The following is a 22712-nucleotide window of genomic DNA, read 5'->3' on the forward strand; positions in this document are numbered from 1 at the left end:
TAAGGGCGTGCTGCTGCCAGGGTGTGAGAGCAGACAAACAAGGTAGCTCCTCTCAGTGCCTCACACCCTCCTTTATCAGCAAAGGGAAGCACATATTTGCAGAGCTTCCCCCACAGAATCATTCCTTCCCTTCCTTGAGTCTCCTTCTTCCTCTTCCCTGTCCAGGTCCTGTCTAGTTCAAGCCCAGCCTGGCCTGACCCCTCGTCCAGTGCTGCTGCCTGCCCTGAGGCAGCTCAGGCTGGTGCAAGGTGACCTGTCCTGCATTACCTGGCTGTGCAGTTCTCCATGCCTCAGTGCTGGGTTTTCCAGGGCTGGAAGGGTTCTCTCTGTGCCACTCTGCCCAGCAGCCACGGCTCAAACACTGAGGAACACGGTGAGCTCAGGGCTGACAGACTCATTTGGCAGAGCACGACTCCGTGCTTCCCTAATGCTCCCAAGCCAGGGCACACCAGGAGCTCTTCACACTCCTCCATCCTTGAGAATCTTTCAAACAGCCTCCCTGGGGAAGTGCTGGAGTCACAACCCCTTGAAATGTTCAAAAAATGAGATGTGGCACTTTGTGACACAGTTTAGTGGGCACGGGGGTATTTGGTCGAAGGCTGGGCTTGATCCTGGAAGTCTTTTCCAATCTTAATGATCCCATGATTCTACCCCAGGTCACCTACTCAAGTCTGTCCAGACAGCCAGACAACCTCAAAATTTACATGGTAATTAGTAACCTTTGATGAACTCTGTCACTCCTGCACGAGGATGTTGTGCCCAGACAAAAAACTGCTCCTGGTTTTCATTCAGAGGATCTCTGAGCTCCTGTGAGACAAAACCCCAGCTATTTTTAATAAAATGCTTCAGAACTGGTTTTCTGCACTGTTCAGTGTCAGCCTGGACAGCTCTCCCTGAAAATGCCTCCCAGCCCATGCCCTGCTGCCTTACTCAGTGTTATTCTTGTACCCTGAGAGTCGATACCCTGCCAAGTGATATTTGTTTAAAATTCCCCAATGCACAAATTTGGCACCAAAACTGGACCAAAGGGCATCCCCCTGGTTACTGCAGCTGGGTGGAATCTTCCCACCTCAAAGTCCAAGATCTATTTACATCAGCTCACTTAAGCTGCAAAAACAGAATGAACTCTTCCTGCTAGGCTTGTCCAGACCAATAAATGCACTGGGGAGTGCAAAGCAGAAGTGCTGCACAAATTAATCAGCTGCTGAAAGCACAAGCAGGTTTCCAGCTTGTTTTAAAACTGATTCAGTGGGAGCTGACGTCGATCCTCCCTCCCAAGTATCTGAGCCCTGAGATTGGAGTGTGATAAATGTTACCTGTAATGCCATCTGCTGTACACACTGCCCCAGCTCATCACTATTTATTTATTTAAGGGCTAATCTTGTGCTAGACCAAAATGCAGTTTATTTCAGCTTGCTTTGACTTTGTTTGGACTCTAATTCTAAATGCCTGTCCACTTGGACTTGTAAAGTGATCTGTCATAGGGCAAACCTCGTGTTAGCCCTGGAAAGATGAAGTTCAAGACAGCACATTTGGATTAAAAAGCAAACTAATGTGAGAAGGACCACATGAGGCTTCCCATGTGAGGAGTCAAGAGAAGATGCAGAGCCAGAAATCACCAACAGGAATCACAGAATGGTTTGGAAGGGACCTCAAAGATCATCTCATTCGACCCCCTGGCCTTGGACACTTCCAGGGATGGGGCAGTCACAACTTCTATAATGCTTAAATGCACATCAGAAGCTTGCTGCTGAAACAGTAATTGAAACAGTCATAGAGTAAATCCCTGAACATGTTTTTGAATAAACAGGAACCTACTGCCTCTCAAATTGCTTAAATTTTCATTTTATAGGACCTCCCATATAAGGATCACAGTGCCCTTTTTAATTATTAATTAGGTCATGTTGACAGGATAAATTAAATCTCTCTGATAGAGAACAAGCATTGTGTATTGATGTCCTGATCTTATCCTACACACTAGGAGTTGCTCTTTGGAACGTTTCACAAGTCCAACACCAGGGTAAGTTTTGTGGTGGGGAGTTTTTCAAATGGTTTTTCTTAAATGTCTTGCCTTTCTCTACACGACAAAGGTGGGTTTTTTCCTATTACAGCAAGTATTTTAAGTGGATTTAGGTGAACTGTTGCTGTGAGTGAAGCCCTAAAAAAAAAGGTCACGAGAAAAGGAGATTAATTCCATCCTACTTTGCTTTTGAACAGTTGCCCACTTCTATTCCATTTCAATGGTAGATGCAGTAAGAATTAATACCTCTTTATTCATCCAGCTCCTGCCCACATTCATCCAGGGTGCAATCTGTGCTTTCACATTTCAGCAAGGCTTGGTTTTCATCTTGGAGTCTGGTCCCCTGTGCACCATCAGCTTTGCCAAGTAATTCCTGATGCAAGAAGAATGTATCAAATTCTGTTTTCCCCTGCGCAATGCCATCAGCCCTTTTTGACTGATTTTGGGCCATTTCCCAATTTTTTTATGTTTATATTTTTTAAATGCGGGGCCTTCTGGGAGTTTTTGCCAAACCACTTTCGTGGGTTACACTTGGCCCGCTCCACCTGAACCCCTTCCCGTGGCTCTGAGGGGGCACCGACCCCTCATCACCACCGGGGCTGTTCCTGAGGGCGCTGCGTGTCACAGGCGGCCGCCTGGCACCACCACGACGGCCATATCCAGCCAGAACCCTACGCGTGGCCTCTCCCCGAGGCTCCCCGCGCTGGGGGGCGATGAGGGAGCCCGAGGGGGGCTGAACGAACCGCAGATACCCAGGGCCGTGCCCTTCCTATGCCCGCCATGTTCGGGGCGCGGCCCTTCCCCTTCACCCGCCAAGTCTCGCGAGAGCGGGATTCGCCTTTCCCGTCATGCCCCGCGCGCCCTGGCAACGCGCCGTTGCTAAGGGCGGCCGCCATGGCGGCGCCGCCGCGGCTCAGGGCTTTCTGCGTCCTCATCCTCCTCCTCCTCCTCCTTCCGCCGCCGCTCCGGGCGGAAGAGCCGGCCGATACAAGTGATGCCGCACAGGCGCGGGTCCGCAGCGCGCCGGCCCCGGTCACGGACGGTGGGTGCCCTCCGTGCGCTGCGGGCACCGGCGGCGCTCCCCGGCTGAGGGAGCCCCGCTGAGGCCTCCCTCGGGCATTCGGTCCTTGGCCTCCCCTTCGCATTGCGGTCGCCCAGGGCTGGCACACCCGCCCGGCTTCTGGCGGGGATCTCTGGGGCTCTCTGCTCGGGCACCCCGGGCAGCTGCAGCCGAGGCCGCTCGGAGCCTCCTCAGGAGGGCTCAGCCAGCCCCGAGCAGGCCCCAGGCCCCGGGCACGCTGATCCTGGCATGGACATCCAGAGCTGGGCATCCCACAGCCCGGAGGGTCCGTGGGGTGGAGGGCAGGGTCTGCTGCCCACCCAGCACTGCTCTGGGCACAGCGGCAGCTCGGAGCTGGCACAGGAGTGCCCTGGGTGTCCTTGGAGAGCTCCAGCACAGCCCGGGCTGGATGCACACTGTGCCCCAAGCGCTGTGGATACATTGTCATAAAATCAAAGCTCACAGAGTTTGGTTACTGTGTTCTCAGAAGGTGTTTCCCACTGTATAATTTGCTACACTTTGATGCCACTTTTATATCCTGGTGGTGTTGCCCTCAGCTGAGCTTTCCATGGGATGCTTGCCAAAGGAAAGCCACCCCAGTGCTACCTCCTAGGGAAAAGGGACTTAAATCCCTCATCTCACAGACATAACCTTGCAATCTAATCATCCATGTTTAAACTTCTCTGTTTACAGGATGAGCTAAGGATCCAGGGCTAAGCTCAGCCAAAAGAACAGTCAGAACTCCAGAGATTCCAGGAAATACCTGGATGCTGTTCAGGTGGTCAGAGAACATCCACAGGGCCACAGGCAGCAGTCAAAGTGAAATAAAGGAATTAGTTATGAAATTATTCTTTGAATGTCTTTATTTTAAAACACTGGCCTTAATTTTCCTCATTCTGTGCTATTCTTAAGTCTAGATTAATTATAGAACAGCAACTCTCAAAAACAGTTCAGTAGAATAATATCTGTTCTTTGAATTTATAAACTTGAAGACCTCAGAGAGTTTGAAGAATTTGCCAAGTGTAATTTACTGAGCCAGTTTACAGAATTATTAGCATTTTGTCTGTGATTATGATATTTCACAGTATCTAAAAACAGAGAGAAAAAACAGTTTCAAAGAAGTCAATTATGGTTGTTTTGGCACATCAGGGAAATGTATTCCTGGCCCCTGAGCCATCTTCAAAACTTGTAAACATCTCTGCTCCTTCAAAATGTTTTATTTTTCTCCCTGATAAACTGAAACAAGCAGATAAACACACCTTGTTGGTACCTCTTATTTTTTTTTTATCCTCTGCGAGGCTGAGCAGATTTTCACACCTCCAAAATCCCTACTGGGTTTTGTTTCTCAGGGAACAGTTTTTAGCGCGGCTTGGTTTTGTCCACGTGTTCCAAATAAATTTGCTCAGCAGCAGAAAAGATTCCTTTAAGAAATAACTTCAAGAAAACACGAATTTGGAGAAGGCTTTTGACCGCTAAAAAGCGAGGTGACAAGGGGAAGTGTCCCCGCTGCAGCTCTCGTTTCGCTCTCTGCTGCAGTTGCCAGGCTCTGTGTCTGCGACCTGCTGGTGGCACAGTGCGACACCAACTGCTGCTGTGACCCCGACTGCAGCGCCGAGGACTTCAGCCTCTTCACCACGTGCTCCATCCCCGTGGTCATGTGAGTGCAGAAATAACCAGAAAGCACAAAATCCTTCCTTTGCCGCCTGTCCTCTCCCTGCTGTCCTTCCCCAGCCAGGCATAGCAGCAAATCCGCCTCCCACCCAGTTCTCTCCCTCTCGTTCCCTCTTTCCTCCTGTTTCCCGGTGGGGATTTAGGTGGTGCTGCTTTTTTGGGCTAAGAATGATGCATCTTTAGACTTTGATCAATGCAATGTCTGGGAGTTAAAAAAACTGATCCCAAAGGACCAATCTGGCCACTGCTGTAGATCACCAGTTTTTATCAGCAAATTTATCAGTGACCTCTTTGATTACATTTATACACACCTAATCCATTCAGAGCTTGTTGAAACAGTGTGAGCATTTTTCTGACCCTAATTTTACAAGTCACCACCCCAACCTGCTCCCCCACTGCCACTTCACAAACAATAAAATGTAACATTATACCGAAAAAGTAAAGCCAGGAGTTGTTTCTTTGCTATTTAATCTGAAAACACCTTCACCCAACTTCATCTTCTCAAAGAGGAGTTAAGAAAGCTGATTTCAAAATAATAATGTGCAAAAAAATCTCTTGGTGACTTCTCAGAACAATAAGTGCAGCTTTTTCAACCCACCTTCTGTATAAATTATGCCAATCTGAGCACTGGGTTTATTCTTGGTGCTTTGGAATTTGAATTAGCAGTCATGCCAGACTGTGGTTTCTTATTGTTCTGGCACACAAAAGACTCCTGCTCCCCATTTATAGATATTTATATGGATCAGAAAGGTCTAATCAACACCCTCCTGAGTGACACTTTAATTGCCTCAGATGACTGTGCTGCCTTTGTCAACTAGAAATGCCTCAAATGAAATTGTGTTCCTTTGCCCAAATTCTTTTGTGTAAAATGTTTATTTTGCATGAAAAGCCAGGGGATTTTCAGTGTCTGCAGGTGTTGTGGGTCTCATTATTTACATCAGAGCTTATCTACATTTGCATATTTGTGTTATTTTGGCTGATCCCAATGCAGAGGCCGTGAGATCTCTGAAACAGCAGCAGAAGGGTTTGATTTATGGTGGGATCCTATTGGGTTTGATCCTATTAACAAATGACTCACCTCATGGAAGAGCTTAACTCCAGGCTTCAAAATTTCTGAAAGTCATTTCACTTCTCCAGGGCCTGTCCTCAGCTGCTCTGTGCTGCTAAAATCCAGTTTCAGAGGGATCATCAGCTGCAGTTTGTGGCATGTGGGGCACACCAGAGCTGCCAGGCTCTGAACTGGTGCATTCTCCCATTGTCCTGCAGCTCCTGATGGGCCCATGGCACAGCCTTAAACACTTCTCCAAGACAGGCTGGGTTATTTCACCTCCTGTTCCTCTCTCTGCCATTTCTCTCACATCATCTCAAGCAGGAATTCTTCCCATTCCCTGCTCAAATTGAATATTATTCCAACATCCCCAGAACTGACCTGGTTTCCTGCTCTGACATCCCACTTGGGTGGTAGGAATGAAAGTGCTGCTGAGCTGTGTGTGGCCTCTGGTGCAGCCCTGCACTTTTGGGGTCTCAACCATCTGGATCCCACCCAATCTGACATTTTCTCTCTCATATTGTCCCTGGTTTTCCCTCCCCCAGTCTGTTTCTTACCTTCCTTCATGTGGCTGCTCACAGTTTCCTCTGCTGAATAAAACATGTGGGAGAATTCTTTATTATTTATTACTAAGCACAGAGCATAAAACAATAGAAACCTTCTAAGGATGCATAATTGTTCTACAAATTCTGCTAAATTCAGTAATTTCATGCTTTTAAAATTTTTCTGATGCTGCCTCAGTAGATTAAAAGAACTTTAAAATCTGGTCAACACTAACTTTGAGTGGATCATTCATTTATTTTGTGTCTTTGCAGAGGTGACAGCCAGCTGTGTAGTCAGAAAGCTGCTGTGTATTCTCTTGATGTTGAAGCAAATCCACCAGAAAGGATATTTAAATTAATTGACCAAGTAAATCCCAGTATTTTCTGCATTCATGCTACAAACTGTAAGTAGAGTTGTAGGCAATGTTAAGCATTGTGGTGTTATTATTTGTAAGCTCTTTAGGTACCAGAAAAAAAACTAAATTTAAAACTATTTTTATTTTATTAAACCTCTCAGGAAACTGGTAATTCTGTCTGCTCACAGTCCTTATGTTGTGATCCTTTCACTTGTGAAAACATTAAATTAAACATTTGGTACACTTGGTCTTGTCTGTTGGAAAAAACAAAATAGTTTGGGTTTTTTTTTTTTTTGTAAATAATTTAGCATCCTAAATAAATAATGTTTAAAGTTGTCTCATTGTTACTAAGTATTGTTTCTGTATCTTTTTTTTCCCTTAAATTATCTCCTTCTCTAAATATTTTGTCAGATGAACAAGCCCTGTACCTCAAATCCCCTGAAATCCCAACTGCAGAAAATTTTGATGAGTTGCTTGACAAATTTGGAGGTGCTACTTTCAGTGCTGAGCCTGACAGCTGGAATTTGGATCCAGATGCTCAAAATCCCTCTGAGGCAAATGAAACTTCCAGATATGAGGTAAATTCTCTCTGATTCAATAGGAGGGAAATTATATTTGGTGCAATTAGTATTAAATTATTCCAGAAAGAAGAAATCAGCATTGTTTGCATCTGCTTTTAAATAATGCAGTTCTGCTGGAAGAAGCAAAATTTATATTGGTCTTTAAATATAGAAATGTAAAAAGAAAAATGTAATGTTTTGTGTTTAATTACTTAAAAAGTGAGCTAGATTTTTAAGATCTTTGAAAAATAAGGCACTTTTTTTCCTGCCATTTTCAGCATAAAGCTGTAGCAGTGACTGAAAAATTGCTGCACAGAGCATTATTGAGAGACCCTGTGGAAATAAATACTGCTTTTATTCATATTTGTTGTCAATAAAAACGGGCTGAACCACACCTGTGTACCTGACTGTGGCTTTTGTTTGGCAGTATGGGGTTCCTGTCCAGACAGAGGATGCATTCCTGAGGCTGCCAAGTCCTGTTGTCTCTTCTTGGTGCTCTGATGCAAATCCTGCAGGTTGGAAAATACACTTGAGTCCCAAAGTTTTGCTTTTTAGGATTCTGTTCTTAGATCAGTCAGTCAGAAAGCTGGCACACTCCCCATGGAGAATTCAGCTAAGGATTCATAAACAGATGATTTTCAAATCTCTTCTGTTTCTCTGTTTTGTTTGGTTTTTTAAGACATAGAATGGAAATTGTGTTGTGTCTCTATTAAACATTCAAAGTGAGATAAGTAAATCCCCGAAAATCTTGTTAGAGGGTTGTTTATCCAACAGGAAAATGTCCTGTTTGGCATAAATGGTTTAAGCAAACAGCACAAGGGTGACACCCTGAGGGAGGAGGGGTTTGCACCAAGCCAGCCCTGGTGCAAAAAATAAAACTATTTTTATTTTATTAAACCTCTCAGGAAACTGGTAATTCTGTCTGCTCACAGTCCTTATGTTGTGATCCTTTCAGCCTTGGCAGCCTTGGCACCTTCCCTTTGCCCAGGGGCTCCTCTCACAAGTCAGATTTGCAGGCTGAGCTCTGCATTTTAACCTTGCACACAATTTCCTGAAAAAAACCCCACAACCAAACCCACACCTGCATTTCCCAAAGCCCACTGCCATCATTAAATGTGGTCTCAGTCAGGGTGCTGATTACAGGACTGAAGTCTCTTGTGAAAGAAAAAAAATTTTATTAAGAGATTCAAAAACTAAGTAATTTTCATGAAGCTTTTTCTATTTGTTAAGAAGTAATATTTTTTCTTATAGCATTTTTTTGAGAACAGAAGTTTCATTCTTCAAAGCTCACATAAAACCTTATCTGCAATAGAGATGACATTTACTTTCAATTTTGCTGGTACTTGTATTGTTTTTCATTTATGCTTTTCATAATTGCTCTTTCATTTCCTCCAGTAATACTTGGTGACTTTTTTTTTTTCCAGGCTTTTTAGTAAACCAAGCCACAAAATGCATTAGATCAGTAAGTGTGGAAAAATGTGACAGCATTCAAGCACTTAGCATGTTGTTTTATATCAACTCCAGCATTTTGGCAGTAAGTATGATTTGAAACAGTGATATAGCTAAAATACTCATATTTTATATCTTTTACATCTGCAGGATGAAATAACTTCTGTTTACTGAGGGATATTGTGTTTTATTTGGATTTTTAAATTGTGAGTTGGGAAGAAATGTCTCCCTATACAGCAGATTTTATACAGAAAGCCTTTGGGAATGTTTTTACTTCAAGCTTTGGTAACAGAAGCATTTACTGTTCTCTACTTAGCAAAATATAAATAATATAGTCAAAGATAAAGTAGAAAATAATAGTTTTGAAGAGCCAAGGTCGTGGCACTGAGCTAGTGCAGTTTCTTGTTCCTGTGCATGTTCAGGCTTTTCCAAGAAGCCCATTTATCAGAACACATAATTCTAAGAAATCTGAGTTTTAAAGAGTTGCTAAACCTTTGTACTGCAAGGTAAACCTGTCAGGTTTAATCCTTTACATCTGCCCCTTTCCTCCAGGCCTCAGTTTTTGCTAGTGGGGGCTGACACAGCTTTCTTTATGCTCCCAGACAACATGACTGAGAGCAGGTTTCTTTGGATCCTGACTGCTAAAATCCAATCTGGGGCTGTTTTTCAAAGCTTTGCCTACTTTCTCATCCCTTTCTGACCTGGGGGATGATGTCTTCTGTACAAATAAATCCCCTGTAAGGATATTCAGGAAGACAAAGAAATCACTCATGAAAAAAATGAAACTGAAATGCATCATACCTTAACCTGATGGCTCCTTCCAGAAGCTGGAGGTTGTAAAGAAACAGCAACCTCTTCACCATTAAAATTATTTTAATTTATGTAATTATTTAAATTCATTTAATTAGCAGTGAGTAACTGCTTAAAGACCCCTTCCAGGCTGCTCACAGATTGCAAAGCTCCCAAAGGCAAGGAAAGCCCACTAAGGACTTCACACCCTCACAGATGGGATCATTCTCCTGCTCCTTCAGGATCTCATTGAAATCATCCAAGGATTGCTCCCAAATGTTGGCTTTTGATCCTCCTGCTGTGGAAGAAGTGGAGAAAACCCTGCCTCAGAAGGGCTTTAAGTGTCTCCATGTCCTCCCAAAATTAGTTCTTGTTGGCTGCAGGACCAGAAAAGAGCAAGAGTGGCTCAGGCTGGGCTCCAGCAGCTGAGTGGGTTTGATTTAAAGATGAATTCCCTTTCCTGACTGGAAAATCCATAACCCCTTATCCCTGTGCTGCTTGCCAAGGTAATGGCTGAGCTTGGGAGGGGTCAGAGCTCTGCCCAGAGCACGCTGGGTGTCAGGAGGGATCAGCTGCAGGACCTGGAGGAGGCTGAGAAGCTGCCGGAGATGCTCTGTGGGAAGGTTCCCTTAGAAAAGGGAGCTGGAGGTGACAACAGGAAGGTGACGGCATTGGGACAGGGTGGCCACAGGGCAGAGCAGGAGCGCTCCCGGTGCCAGCAGGTGGAGCTGCCGGCAAAAAAACGGCAAACCAGTAACAGAGGGAGCCTTACTGGGAGCACTGGGACAGCGGGTCCCACAGAACGCCCCATCCCCAGCATCCCACCCTCCCTGCCTGCACGGGCGGCTGGAGTGAGAACAACGTTTGGGAATTGCTGCAGATAAACTCTGCTCTGTGCCTGGTCAGCAGATCCAAGGAGGGCTGGGGATTCCTGGCGTGTCCCAGCTGGATTCTCACACTGGATCCTCACACACACCACGCTCAGTGAGTTGGAGCTGCCACGGCAATGAGCTGGTCCTGCCTTTTCTGGGGGGGAGCTGGGGCAGCAGCGTGGCTGCAGTGCTCTGAGTGAGCTCCAGAGACAGCATCCATCACCCCAGGCATGACAAACTGAACTTTAGGAGTGGTGCTCACTCCTCCTAGCACCATTCCCTGAAGGATGAGTCTAATCTTTATTACAGAGATTTTTATTCATCCAGCTCATTCTGATGGCTGGGCTGTACTTGGGATGATGAATGTGTGACAAACTGTACCTGCACCACCTTCAGCTCTGCAGCTCCCAGGAATGTGTTCCCTGCTGGGACAGGAGATGAGTCACTGCTCTCAGTATCCCATCATAATTCTGCAGAATTGCTTCATGATCAGAGTCCAAGCCTTGGTCCCTTCCCAAAGATGTGACCCAAACATTCAGAAAAGTAAAACCTTTGACAAACTTGTACTCCATGGGAGTATTTTTACCTGATAACCTTGGTCTGACATTTTTGCCTTTCCATGAAATATTTCTGGTGGATATTTTTCAGTGGGGCAACTGTATAACAAGAGAGATACTTGCTTCTCTTTTATTGGTTTAGAGACCATGAAACTATGGAACAGGCCAACAAAAGCTCTTCATTTGGGAAGCACAGCCTGGCAGGTTTCCTGAACTGGTGGTCTCTGAATAATTCTAAAAGTCAGAAGAAGGAGGGGATTGGATTGTGACAGTTCTTTTCACACTTCCTGGATACTCTGCTTTATATCAAATTAACTCTACAACATAAAAGTTATTGTTATGAGAGAGAGTTAAATAGACAAAGCCTTACCTGTTTTACTTGACTGCTACATGCAATAGGTCAGATCTTTGCTACTGCTTTAATTTGTCCTTTTATTCTCCCTCAGGTGCCCAAATCAAGTCAGATGGTAAGTATCCTTCTAAATTAGTTGGAAGAGCTGTGGGCAAAATTCTTATTAAGTTATAGTCATTGGGAATTTTTCACTGATTGATCAAATCTTTACATTTAAAAAATTACATCATTTGCTATCAGTAATGATACTTAGCAACTCCAAGATAAAATGCTGCCTGCAAATACTCAAGCCTGATACATTCCTCTCATATAAAACTCCCTTTTTTCAAGAAAATCTCTTTTTTATTTAAACCCAGACCCTTTGGTTGAGCTTCAGCAGCACTTGTAACACAGCAGTTGTTCAGAGAATTACTGCATGCTGTTGCTGTGGAACAGAACCCAGAAAGGTCACAAATATAATAACACAGAAAAAGCCAAAATTAATTATACCCAGTGTTCAGAGCTGACATGAGTCTGTTTTCCAGGTGAATATTACTGTCCAGTCCATAGCTGTCCAGTCTGTGAATGGAATGAGGACTTTCCTGAGCAGTGGTGAAGCCCTGAGGCTCCCCATGGTTTTGGATGGACTGTGCATCAATGCAGTTCTTGGGGTAGGTCTGGCAGCCTTTTCCTGCTCAGAGCTGATGGAAAGCATCAAATCACTTCTGATTCCCAAACTGCAAAGCTGTCAGGAGGCCTTGCAGCTTCCATATATTGTGACATCTCCGAAGTAAATGTCATGGGAGAAGCACTGATTTTGAGTAAAAGAGAGTGTTTTGCAGCAAAATAATAACTCTGTGCAATACAACATGGAGCCAGGCTGAAATCCTGGTCTTACTTCTGTGTATGTGGCAAAACAGGCAATGATGTGAGTTTAGAATTTACTTTATGCTTGGGACAAAATTATTTCAGAGAGAGGAATAGATGCTGCACATCATCATTAATTTTAAAGTAGATGAATATTGTGTCTGTGCTAGGTTTATCAAGAAGTCAGTTGTGAAGAGGCTCCAGCCTCTAGAGGACAAAATCCATCCCCACCCTGGAGCTGAGTTTCTTAAGCAAGGAAGAAAGAAAATACTTGCATGGTTTAATTTTTTTTTTTTTTAGTTTCTCTTATGTATTTATTCAAATTAATATCTAAAATGTTTAATTTTCAGGTGAATTATCACATTACCCACACAGACACAGGAGAAATAATAGAAGCAGCTGCTGCTTTTGTCTTGGGGGCAATTAGCAGAGAAGCACTTTCAATAGAGCAGAGCTTTGAAATCAGCTTCACTCAGGTAACTGTGGAGATGTCATGGGTGACTTGGTAAAAGACATTTAATTACAAAACTTATTAAACTTGAATCAGAACAATTGTTAGCAGCAAGGTAAAGCAGAACTTGCCCTGGATGCCCAGATGAGGCAGCATTTCAGAGCTGGGCCATGGAGGCCTTCAAAATCTGTCACATTTACAAGCCCCAGCTTGTGACTGTAACAGAGAAAGCAAAGCCTTACTTACAGTTTTGTCCTCATCATTCAAGGCAGGTCATAATCCTAAAATAACTGAAATATTTCTGTGTTTTCCAACCACTTCAGTGCAGGATAAGAACTAATGCTCTGTTTGCATTGCAGGAAAACACACAGCCAGTTCCTCTCAGTGGCAATCCTGGTTATGTTGTTGGGCTGCCTGTCAGAGCAGGATTCCAGCCTCAAGGATATCCTTTCCCTGCTGCATTTCTGTTTGCTGCACTTGCTCTGCTCCATCCTCACAAAGCCTTTCTAGCACGGACATCTATGAAATACATCTGTTCTCTGCCAAAAATAAAAATGTGCTTTTCTGGCTGTGTTTGAGGAGGGAATGACTCAGTCCTGACTGCAATCTCCTGGGACTCTGTACTGAGGTACATTTAGCCCTCCATTGCACACCCTGGTGCTTTTTCACACTGGGACAGGAATCTGGAGCCATTATAGCATTTGCAGCTATATTTTAAGGATATGATTAAGGATTCTTTTTTTGTCCTGATATCCATCAAGCATTTAATTTCCCTTAACTGTGTGTTACATCTGGCATCATTCAGAGTAGTAACAAACACAGCCAACTCACCATTCTGCACAGCACATCCACCCAGGACTGCCTGGCAGCACAGGGAGCCAGAGCCCCAGTATTATTTGGTTATAACATGATATCAGGCTGCAAGTTACGGTAAGAAATTACTGGTTTTTTTATATTTAATGCTTTTAACCCTCTGACAACCCTTTCCCTTAGGCTCTGTTCAGGTCCTGGGCCATTTATAAAGCTGGAGGAATATTGAGAATAGAGTATTTAATTATAAAAAATGTCATTTAATTAACAATGGTCTTTCTCTTGGAAAGATTGTGTACATTAGCAACTGTAGCCAGAAGGCTTGAACAGAGCAGAGAGCAAGGACAAACGATGACTGTGCCAAACCAATGGATTTTGCTGTAACTCATCTCTTTTTTTTTTTTTTTTTTTTGTTTCTGGAAGAATTACAGCAGCTATGAAATGCCAGCCTTTGGCTCAGACCCTCCTTGATGTGCTGAAGGGCCAAAGCTTTCCTGAGTACGTGGCCTCATTTGGGAATTCTCAGGCCCAGGATGTGCTTGACTGGGTGCCAATAACTCAGCTCCACATCTCAGAACAGGTGAAGTTCAACCACTCCCACCCCTCCACCCTCACGAGATCTGTGCCTGTGCTGCAGCATCAGCTCAGCTTCACACCCTAAAAATGCAGGAACCAACTGGAAGAGAAAATGGGGCTGGGAATGCAGAAATAAGCTGGAAGAAACTCATGGAATATTCACAGAGGGTTTCATTCTTGCTGTAGAAGTTATATTTAATCAAGCTGGTATCCAGGCACCTCAGCTATGGATCAGGGCAAAATACTGGGTAGGAAATGAATTGTTTAAACATAGGTTGGAGAGTTGTTCTTCTAAGGATGAAGCACCAGAGGTGACAGAGGGAAGGAACAGAATCAGGGTTTCCCCTCCTAATCCAGGCCAGGGTAAGAGAGAGAGAAGCACAATATCACAATAGAAGACTGTGGATGGTCTCTTGCATGCTTCTGCAGCTAAAGAGTGAATGGTTTTTGTAACCAGAAATGTGAGAGTTCAAGGAGAAATGCCTAAAAATATTTAACATTGTAGCCTTCAAAATTCTGCCCTGGCAGAGTTCAGGATTTTGTCCTGCCCAGCAACAGTGCAGGGTCCATCTGCTCTGGTAACCTCCTCAGTGAGCTTTGTGGAGACATTCTACCCTTTTAATAACATGAATAATTAATTACTGTGATGGTTTCTGCATAAGGCAGACAATGAGATGATTTCTCACACTTTGCAGAGCTCGTGCCAAATACCTGTGTCACTGGAAATAGAAGTGAAGTGGACTAAATATGGATCCCTGGTCAATCCACAAGCCAGGATAGTGAATGTTACAGCCACAATCACTAGCACCACACTGAAGCAGGTATGTAATTAAATTACAGGATTTCAGATAAAACAAGTGGCTTGTTTTCCTTGGGTATCAGCTGTGTGACAATGACCCAGATAATCTCATTATCTAAAGGCAGCACTTCACATTAGAATGTATTTACACCCAGCAGTTCTCTTCCAGCTCAAACACAGCTGTGGGCTCCTTGCCAAAACACACTTCAATAAAAATCTATATAGCATTTATGGAAAGAAACATGGAACTACATAGAAAAGGAAAAATAAAAAAAGCCTTTTTAGCAAATATAATCCAGACCAAATAAATGATTGTACAAATAGAAAACTGAAGCTAAGTCCTGTTTGTATTTTCATTGCAGCTTCCCTCAGGAAGGGAAAGGATTATTCCTGTAACAAGTTCTGTGGTTTTCACTGATATTTCTTCACCTGCAGAGCCAAGCTACAAAGCTTGGCCCACCATTAACATCAAGTTACCCTTTGACTTTTTCTATCCCTTTGTCTAAGGTAAGCATGCATAAAACCCCCCATATTTCTGCTTTATCTTATTTTTAGTCCATTGTTTATCCTGTGACTATGATGGGCCACCATTTTTTTCTAAGTTGTAGATGCTGGGCTAAATTTGGCTAAGAGAGGAAGGGTGAGACCTTGTGAGGGTTCTCAGAAGGTTTAGGGTGAAGAAACCCCCCTGAAGTGGAAAGTACCCAATTATAACTGTGCAGAGAGGACAAAGGTTGCAGTTTGAACTCACTGGTGGCTCTGGCCCAGCCCCAGCCTGGCCAGCAGAGGCAGGAGGGGAAGGGAAGGGCACAGGGACACACAGGGAAAGCAAGTTCATTATCCCACAACAGCAGAGCTAAATTGCTAATTAAACTCATCATGTGCTATTAGATAAGGCCTCTGCTTTATCTCCTTGCATAGATGAATAAGCTACATATTTCTGGCTATTTCCCCCACACCTCTAATTAATTACCTTTTGTAAAAAACCTGAACAGTTGAGTTGTGGTTTCAGTGGCCCCTCCAGCTGAGTGGGCTGAAATCCATAGGAGACCCCTGCTGCAGTCACCATCTCTCAGAATTCCCACTTCTTAAATCTCCCTCTTCAGCTTTCAAACAGCCTCTCCACAGGGACACTCTAGCACCTGAAAAAATTCAAGCACCAGCCTGGCCCTTTAGAATTTGCTTCTTTATGGCTTTTCTGGAGTCTGACTGTTCCCAGCAGTGCACTCACCTACATCTGTTCTTACACATTACAGTTCTTTTGATCCATGGATTTATGAGCTGTGGGGACAAAGAACTTTGCAGCCCCAAGGGCTGTGAGGGAGCAGTGAAAAGGGAAGAGAAGATGAGGGAATGCAGAATCAAAACTGGGATCTGCTGCTGGAACAAGGCATTGTTTGACGTAAGATGGCACATGTTTGCCTCTATTTTGGGGCTGATTTCTTTGTCAGGGAAAGGAGTGGTGTGTTGGTGTTTCTGAAATGAATGTTATATAAATAACAAAGTGGCACAAGCAGCAACAGAAATGAGGAAACTACCAACAGTATGAAAAGAATGGTTGGCAAAGAGATGTATTGATGATGAGCAGGCAGCTGGTGGAGAAGAAATTACCTTTTCAGCCTGGGTTGTTATCATTTGTACTGCAAGTTTGCTGCAAATAAAGAATGTTATCACAGATAAAAAAGAAATTATTTTAAATAAGCAGTACCTTTCTGGATGTATAGCTTGTAAAGATGTGTCTTTATTAAATTATTTTTCAGTTTTGACTGTACAACTGTACAAGAATGGAAAAAAAACTTACTGTTTACAGGGACTGTGGGTGAATAATTTTCCAGTAGAACTATTTTTGCCATCCCAAGGTCTGATCAAAGTGGGGTCAAATAGAAAACATTTATAGAAAACACAATCAAGAGGAAGCAAAGAGACAGAAAAACCTTTCAGGTCAAGCTGGCAGATTCCAACACTGCAATCTTCAAGCAGAATTCCCATCTTGGAAAACTGGCCTCTTATTTTTGCTGGCTGAGGAGTCCATGCTGTTTCAATATGTTATTCAGCCTCTCGATTTCTTGCTCCTGTAGGAGACAAAATTCAAATCATGAACAGCCTGCAAACAACTTCCCAGGTCTTCCCACTGCTCTAATGTATCTCCTGCTGCAGGAAAACAGCACAACCTGGCCAGAAGAAGTAGGACAGAGGTAGGGACATCATTCCTCTGAGGAGGAGCAGCCCAGGGAGGCACGGGCAGGGCTGTGCTGCTCCAGCCCAGCTCACCCCACACTTTCCCATGAGGAAACCAAGCCAACAGTGCCAACCTTGCACAAGGATCACCATTAGCAGGTAAACCCAAATTAAAAGTGTTTTTTACCTTCTCCAAACAGCTGTGCTCCAGTTGTTCCACCCTCGTGGCAAGTTTCAGGTTTGCTTGCTTTAACTTGGACAGTTGTTGCTCCGAGCGGGTCTTCACCGATAAAATGATTCCTGTGGAACAATTCACAGGGGGTTTGCTTGACATTGTAAAACAGCCACCAGCAGGAGTTCACAGCACACAGGCTCTGTGCTCAAGGAGTTAAACGTGTTCCTCTCCACTCAGCTTCTGTCATCCTCAACCACCCTTCCCAAGTGCTTTCCTTAACGAGGAAGGGTTTTAAATCAGCCACCGGAGGGATTTGGATACCCATACTCTGCTGGGGAGAGGCAGCCCGGCCTCAGAGCTGAATTAATCACTCTGACTGTCACTCAATTCCTGCATTTGCTCCCTTGGCAGAGCCCTGGGGTGCAGCTGGGGCAGCTTTGCTGTGTTTTAGCAGTTTTAGGTGTGACAGCAGAGCAAGGCCTGGCCCACAGGGCTCCTCCACCCCCTGGGCCGATCACTGCGGCCTGGCAGAACAGGACCTGGCACATCCTCAGGTCCACAGGGCTGTGGCTTCACCTTGCTCAGCTGCAGTGAGAGCAAGCAGTGTCTCCTCATGGCAGAGGTGTCACTTCTCTATGAGCACCATTTGGTGATCCCATGTCAACTCAGCCCCCGCACTGAAGGCGTTTTCTTCCCACAAAGATAAAACAAAGCAGCTCGATGAGAGCCTGAAGAACATCACGTTCTCCCTCCTGCCACAGCTCCTCGGGGTCATGGCTGACTCCAGTGCTCCAGGCACCCCTTTGGGCTCTGGGGGTTCAGTTCTCCGAGGACAAAGCAGCGCTGCTGCTCATTTGCATTGATAACATCGGCAGGAGCCGTGCCCAGGCACTGACACCCAACACCCCAGCGTGGGGCAGATTCCCTTTGTCCCTCTTTGCTGCAAGCAGGTGGACATTGCATAAAGCTTGGCAGGGAGCCTGGAGCACCCGAGGATGAGGGGATTTACCCATAATTGCAGTCCTGGCTTTCTGCCGTGGTTCCCACAGCCCCACACAAATGCAGTTTCTCTCTGACTTTCACTCTGAACTAAGGAAAGCCGCAAGCTGCTCTCACATCTCTCTTCTTTCTGGCTGCAGCTGCCGACCAGGCACCTTCTCCCCATTGAAAGGTGCTGAGGGCAATGGGCACAGCCCCAGCAGTCCCCTCTTCTGATCCCAGCTGTGTCAAATGTGGAGCTCCCACCAAAAGTGACACTGGACAGAGCTTGAGCTGAGGTTTCACACAGGAATTTGAGATCGTTCATTGCCATATTCTTTGGAATCCCAAAATTCCTTCCTCAAGAAGGAAGAAAATGTTTGCAGCTATGCTTGTTTCAGCTATATCCAAATTTATATCTATTTGCAAGAGGTACAGCACTGAAGTCACTAAAGCCTGATTTGGGGACATTTTCTATTTCTTTTTTTATGGCAAGCCCTTTGAATTCAAGCAAGAAAGATCTAGAGTAAGATCAGGACATTCCCTGCAGCATCCCTGGAGGGGATAATGGAGTCACAGCAGAACAGAGCATTAAAACCTACTCTGCTGTAGCTGCAAATTCAGGAAGACAGGGGCTCCCCTGCCAAAAGGATCCTACAAAGGAAATTCAGAACATGAGCCATCCCTCTCCAGAGAGGGGTGCAGGAACAGATTAGGGTTTTTTTTAGGGGGAATGTGCCTGGCTGCCATGCACCTGAGGCTCCACACCAACACAAGCAGCAGATTGTCACTGCTCCAAAGAAATGGCAGCCTGATTAAAGTTCCATACAGGTGGAACTCGGAGTTCACTGGGAGAGCAAAACCCCTGGGGCTGGGTTTGAGAAAGGAACAAAGCCCAGGTGATTCAGGGAAGTTTGGCAAACACAGCCCAGCCCTGCACCCACCATTGATGATCCGGGCCACCCTCCAGAGGCGCAGGAGGATCAGGAGCCCCACGGCCTCGAACTCGTGCTCGCGGAAGATGAGGACGATGTCGAGGATGAAGGACACGACGACAACGATCCCATCCAGCACCTCGAACTTGTGGTGGAAGAACTCCCGGCGGTAGACAAAGACTTTAAACCCCACCTCAACCAGGAAGATGGTTAAAATGGACAGGGAGAGGTAGTGGAAAACCTGGAAAAGAGCACAAGTTTAAGGCAGGAAGACTTGCAGAGTGCACAGAGGCAGAGCAGGCTGGAAAGCCTCTGCTGCTTGAGGGCACCTCTGGGTTGCCTCTACAAGGAGAAGGGCTGAGGACTTTTCTTCCACAACCATCGGCTCAGCAAGGCTGGAAGTCCAGGTCCTGCTTTGCCCAGCCTATCCAGGGAGTTTTGAGACACCAAAGGGAGGGAACTGCTGTTCATGTTGACACTTCCCCACATTTTACCTTTGGGGTTATATTATATCTGTCCGGAACGATGATTTTCAAATCGATAAGCAATTCCCCAAGAACCAACAAGGCATCCAGGATCACCAAGCAGACAACCCCAATCTGTTGGAGGAGAAAAACCAACATGAATCCCATGCCAGCACAGACAGATGAGCAAGAGAAGCCAATGTAACCCTTCAGACAACACACCCTAATGCCCACAGCCTTGATTTGGCTGGTTGTGTTTCATGGAGCCTTCCATTGCTCCCACTCCTGCTGCCCTGAATGGTGGAATATTCCACATGGAACCACCTGCCTCCCCACCAGACCCCGCTTGGCGTGGAGGGCTCGGGGAGCGGGAGGAGAGCACATGCCAGAGCTGTGGTGATTGTGCACTGGGGCTTGTCTCCTCTCAGGGGACATCTGCACCTGAAGCAGAGCTGCTCTGTTCTGACACGACAGCTCAGCTCAGCAGCAGCTGCTGCTCTTTGCACCGTGGGGTTCATGACCTCAGTGCTCTCCCTGAGCTCTGTCCCACAACAGCTCTGCTGTCACAAGTGCCCTCGGCCTGGGTTTGTTCTGCCTCACCTGAAACCTGTGAGAGCTGAAGAGCTTTTTCATCATGTACTGGAAGGAGATGTGTCTCCTGGGGGGCTCCAGCTTGATCTCTCCATCTGGCTGCTTCTCCCCAGCGTCCTCCTCCTCCTCCTCCCATTTCCGATAGTCGTTGCTCCATTGCACGGGGTCATCGCCCACCACCGTGAAGTGCTTCAGGTACCTGGACATGGCTCTGGATCAAGCTGGCATCACCCTGCCAACGTCTGAGGGACAAGAGCAGAGTGTCACCTCCCCGTTTGGGGCTGGCCAAGGATGCCAAATCTTGCTTTTTTCACCCAGCGAGGGTGACAAGAGCGTGACATTCCGACACAGCTGGCTGAGGGGAAGTTGCTTCATGGTGATACCGCTGGTTTTGCATCACCTCCCCCGGCACCACGCGGAGCCCCTGCTGCCTTCCCAATTCTGTTTGCACCTCACTGTGCTGCTCTACAACAAGGAACTTCCTCACAAGGTATTTCCAAACTTCTCCAAACAAAGCATTGATTACAGGAGCAAAAAGCTCCAGCCCTTATCTGGCACCTCGTGATGGAGGTGGGGGCAGCTGCCCTTGTGTTTCTAACACTGACCCAGGGAAGCTGTTGGTCAAGCTGACCCCAGCATCCTCACCCTCCAGCCACACTGCCAAGATGAGGAACTGCCATAATTTCCCTCCATTAACACCAATGACACCCTGTCATCTCAGCCTTTGCAGGCAAATTAGGCAGGTGATGCCCACATTCCAACCTGGCAGGTGGGTGACATTGTCCTCCTCATCTCCTATGTCCAGGGCTGACCCTTGGGCATCCTGGCTTCAGCCCATCCCTGTGGGTACCCAGTGAGGGGCAGGACAATCAAACCAAGCTCCTGATGAAGGCCACGCTCCAGCCATGAAAACCATATGAGTGAAACTCTGAGTACACTGGAAGAGCAGACCCGATGGGCCTCCAGATGGGCTGTGTGGCTGGCTGCAGGAGAGGCTCTCGTGTTCTTATCACAACCCCACCAGCCTCCCTTCCTCTTTGGGCAGCCCTGCAGCCTTGGCCCACAAACCCTCCGAGATCCGCTCCTGCCGCCAGCACGTCCCCATCCCGCTCTGCGGGCACCCGTCCTTGCCAGAGCCGCAAGCCACCCTTGGCCCCTGGTGCCACCACAGGTCCGCCCTGGCTGCTCGTCCTCTCCGCGACTTCCCGGGGCCGCGGTGGGCTCCGCTCCCAGCTCCGGCCACCTCGTCACCTGCCGGGAGGAGGGAGCCGGTCCCACGGTGCCGTCACAGGGGCAGCACCTTCGTTCTCCGCCACCGGGCGCCGAGCGGAGCCCGCGGGGAGCGGCCCCGGGCACGGAGCCCCCTGCCCCGTGCGGGACGGCCTCGGGGCTGCCGCGGGGCCCGGAGCCGCCGGCGGACGGAGCATCCAGGACCCCGGGGCTTCCCAACCTCCCCCGTCCCCAGCACTGACCGGAGCGGCCACGGCGTCGCCCGGAGCAGACGGAGCCCGGGGCCGCGGCGGGACCCCGAGGAGAAGGACGTGGCAGCCCCGGGAGGGTCCCGCTGTCCCCCCCCACCCCGGCCCGCACCCACCGGGTCGAGCCCCGGGATCCTCCCGGCCGCCCCCCGCTCCCCGGTACCGTGCGCGTCCCGGCTGCGCCCGCCGCCTCCCGCCGCCTCCCCCGGCCCGGCTCCGCCTCCCCCGGCCAGGGGCGGCCCCGCCGCCTCCTCCCCACCTCGCCCCGACGGCTCCCCGAGCCAGGCCCCCTTCCATCCCCGACATTTCCCATTTCCGCAGCCTTTTTCCTCCAGGCTGCCCGCACTTCGTCCCTCCGAAACAGGACAGGCCGGATGCAGTTTAAACTTTTTTTTTTCCAATGTTTTTAAACTTTCCCCCCATCACACGCAACAACGAGCAAAGATCCAAGAGAGTCGCAAATTTAAATTGTGACTCTGCCGCTCCCAGTGAGAGCTGCTGAGCACGGACACAGATTAGTCCCATGAAGTCCAGGGATCAACGTGAGCTGTAAGATCCAGGAATCAGGCCTGGATTAATCTGCCTCCTTTTATAAGCTCGTGTTTTGTCACAGCCTCTTCATGTTTAGGGTTCCCCTCAATCTTTCAAACACAAACTGGTTTGGGAAGTTCTCAGAAAAATTCAGCTGTGAAAAGCACCTGGGACCCACCTCTGTGGCACCTCTGCTGGGACAAACTGGAAATATTCCTAATTTTCTTCAAAGAATAAACATCTCTCCAGTTCTTCAATTCTAAAATCCAAAGATATTTCTTTCTTTGAAAGGATTTCCTCCTAGAGAGTGCTTAAATCTTTTCCTGCAACTGAAATATTTCCAAGCACCTCATCCCAAAGCACACATCCCTGTTCTCCTTCCCAGGGCGATGGGGAATGAGCACAGGTGAGACCCTCCTGGAGCTGCAAACCCCCATCCCTCAACCATCACCCCAAAACAGCGACTTACAGAGCTCTGGAGTGGGACCCCAAAGGCACAGCCCTGGACCCATGGCAGGGAGGTTTAGCCTGGGGCTTCCCAGTTAATTTGGGCATTTTGGCTTCAGCTGAGTCCAGTAAACAGCAATCAGGCAATGGGGGAAGAGCTGCACCTGAGAGCTCATC

At 46.9% G+C, this 22712-nt stretch overlaps 2 protein-coding genes across 3 annotated transcripts; one reads left to right on the forward strand and one right to left on the reverse strand.

Moving 5' to 3' along the window:
* The first annotated feature begins 2863 nt into the window (after positions 1–2863).
* On the forward strand, positions 2864–16571 carry TCTN1 (tectonic family member 1). The gene is made up of 15 exons (XM_054645846.2): positions 2864–3062; positions 4617–4737; positions 6615–6745; positions 7109–7275; positions 7685–7772; positions 8682–8791; positions 11371–11391; positions 11801–11926; positions 12473–12598; positions 12933–13015; positions 13363–13503; positions 13807–13963; positions 14655–14780; positions 15121–15265; positions 16015–16571. The coding sequence occupies exons 1-14, from the start codon at positions 2915–2917 to the stop codon at positions 15262–15264; spliced, it is 1689 nt and encodes a 562-aa protein (XP_054501821.2). The 5' UTR covers positions 2864–2914; the 3' UTR covers position 15265; positions 16015–16571.
* On the reverse strand, positions 16478–21796 carry HVCN1 (hydrogen voltage gated channel 1). Of its 2 annotated transcripts, none has more exons than XM_054645848.2 (6): positions 21721–21796; positions 20089–20321; positions 19519–19623; positions 19034–19265; positions 17124–17236; positions 16478–16830 (listed from the first exon to the last, which is right to left on the reverse strand). In XM_054645848.2, the coding sequence occupies exons 2-6, from the start codon at positions 20284–20286 to the stop codon at positions 16765–16767; spliced, it is 714 nt and encodes a 237-aa protein (XP_054501823.2). In that variant the 5' UTR covers positions 20287–20321; positions 21721–21796; the 3' UTR covers positions 16478–16764. The 2 variants fall into 2 exon arrangements, with proteins under 2 accessions (XP_054501823.2, XP_077043890.1); XM_077187775.1 differs by having other exon boundaries at positions 21674–21750.
* Between the last annotated feature and the right edge of the window lie 916 nt (positions 21797–22712).

Source organism: Agelaius phoeniceus, chromosome 18, assembly GCF_051311805.1.
Source record: "Agelaius phoeniceus isolate bAgePho1 chromosome 18, bAgePho1.hap1, whole genome shotgun sequence".
Lineage (NCBI taxonomy): Eukaryota > Metazoa > Chordata > Aves > Passeriformes > Icteridae > Agelaius > Agelaius phoeniceus.

What these genes read in the sequence shown, in the direction of transcription:
- HVCN1 (XM_054645848.2), bottom strand. Translation starts at nt 20,286, where the DNA reads ATGTCCAGGTACCTGAAGCACTTCACGGTGGTGGGCGATGACCCCGTG. An exon ending in GATATAATATAACCCCAAAG is followed by an intron (nt 19,266 to 19,518) that starts GTAAAATGTGGG and finishes GCTCTTTTCCAG; the next exon opens with GTTTTCCACTACCTCTCCCT. An exon ending in AGCACAGCTGTTTGGAGAAG is followed by an intron (nt 16,831 to 17,123) that starts GTAAAAAACACT and finishes TGTCTCCTACAG; the next exon opens with GAGCAAGAAATCGAGAGGCT.
- TCTN1 (XM_054645846.2), top strand. Translation starts at nt 2,915, where the DNA reads ATGGCGGCGCCGCCGCGGCTCAGGGCTTTCTGCGTCCTCATCCTCCTC. An exon ending in TCAACTCCAGCATTTTGGCA is followed by an intron (nt 8,792 to 11,370) that starts GTAAGTATGATT and finishes ATTCTCCCTCAG; the next exon opens with GTGCCCAAATCAAGTCAGAT. An exon ending in GCAGGATTCCAGCCTCAAGG is followed by an intron (nt 13,016 to 13,362) that starts ATATCCTTTCCC and finishes ACTGTGTGTTAC; the next exon opens with ATCTGGCATCATTCAGAGTA.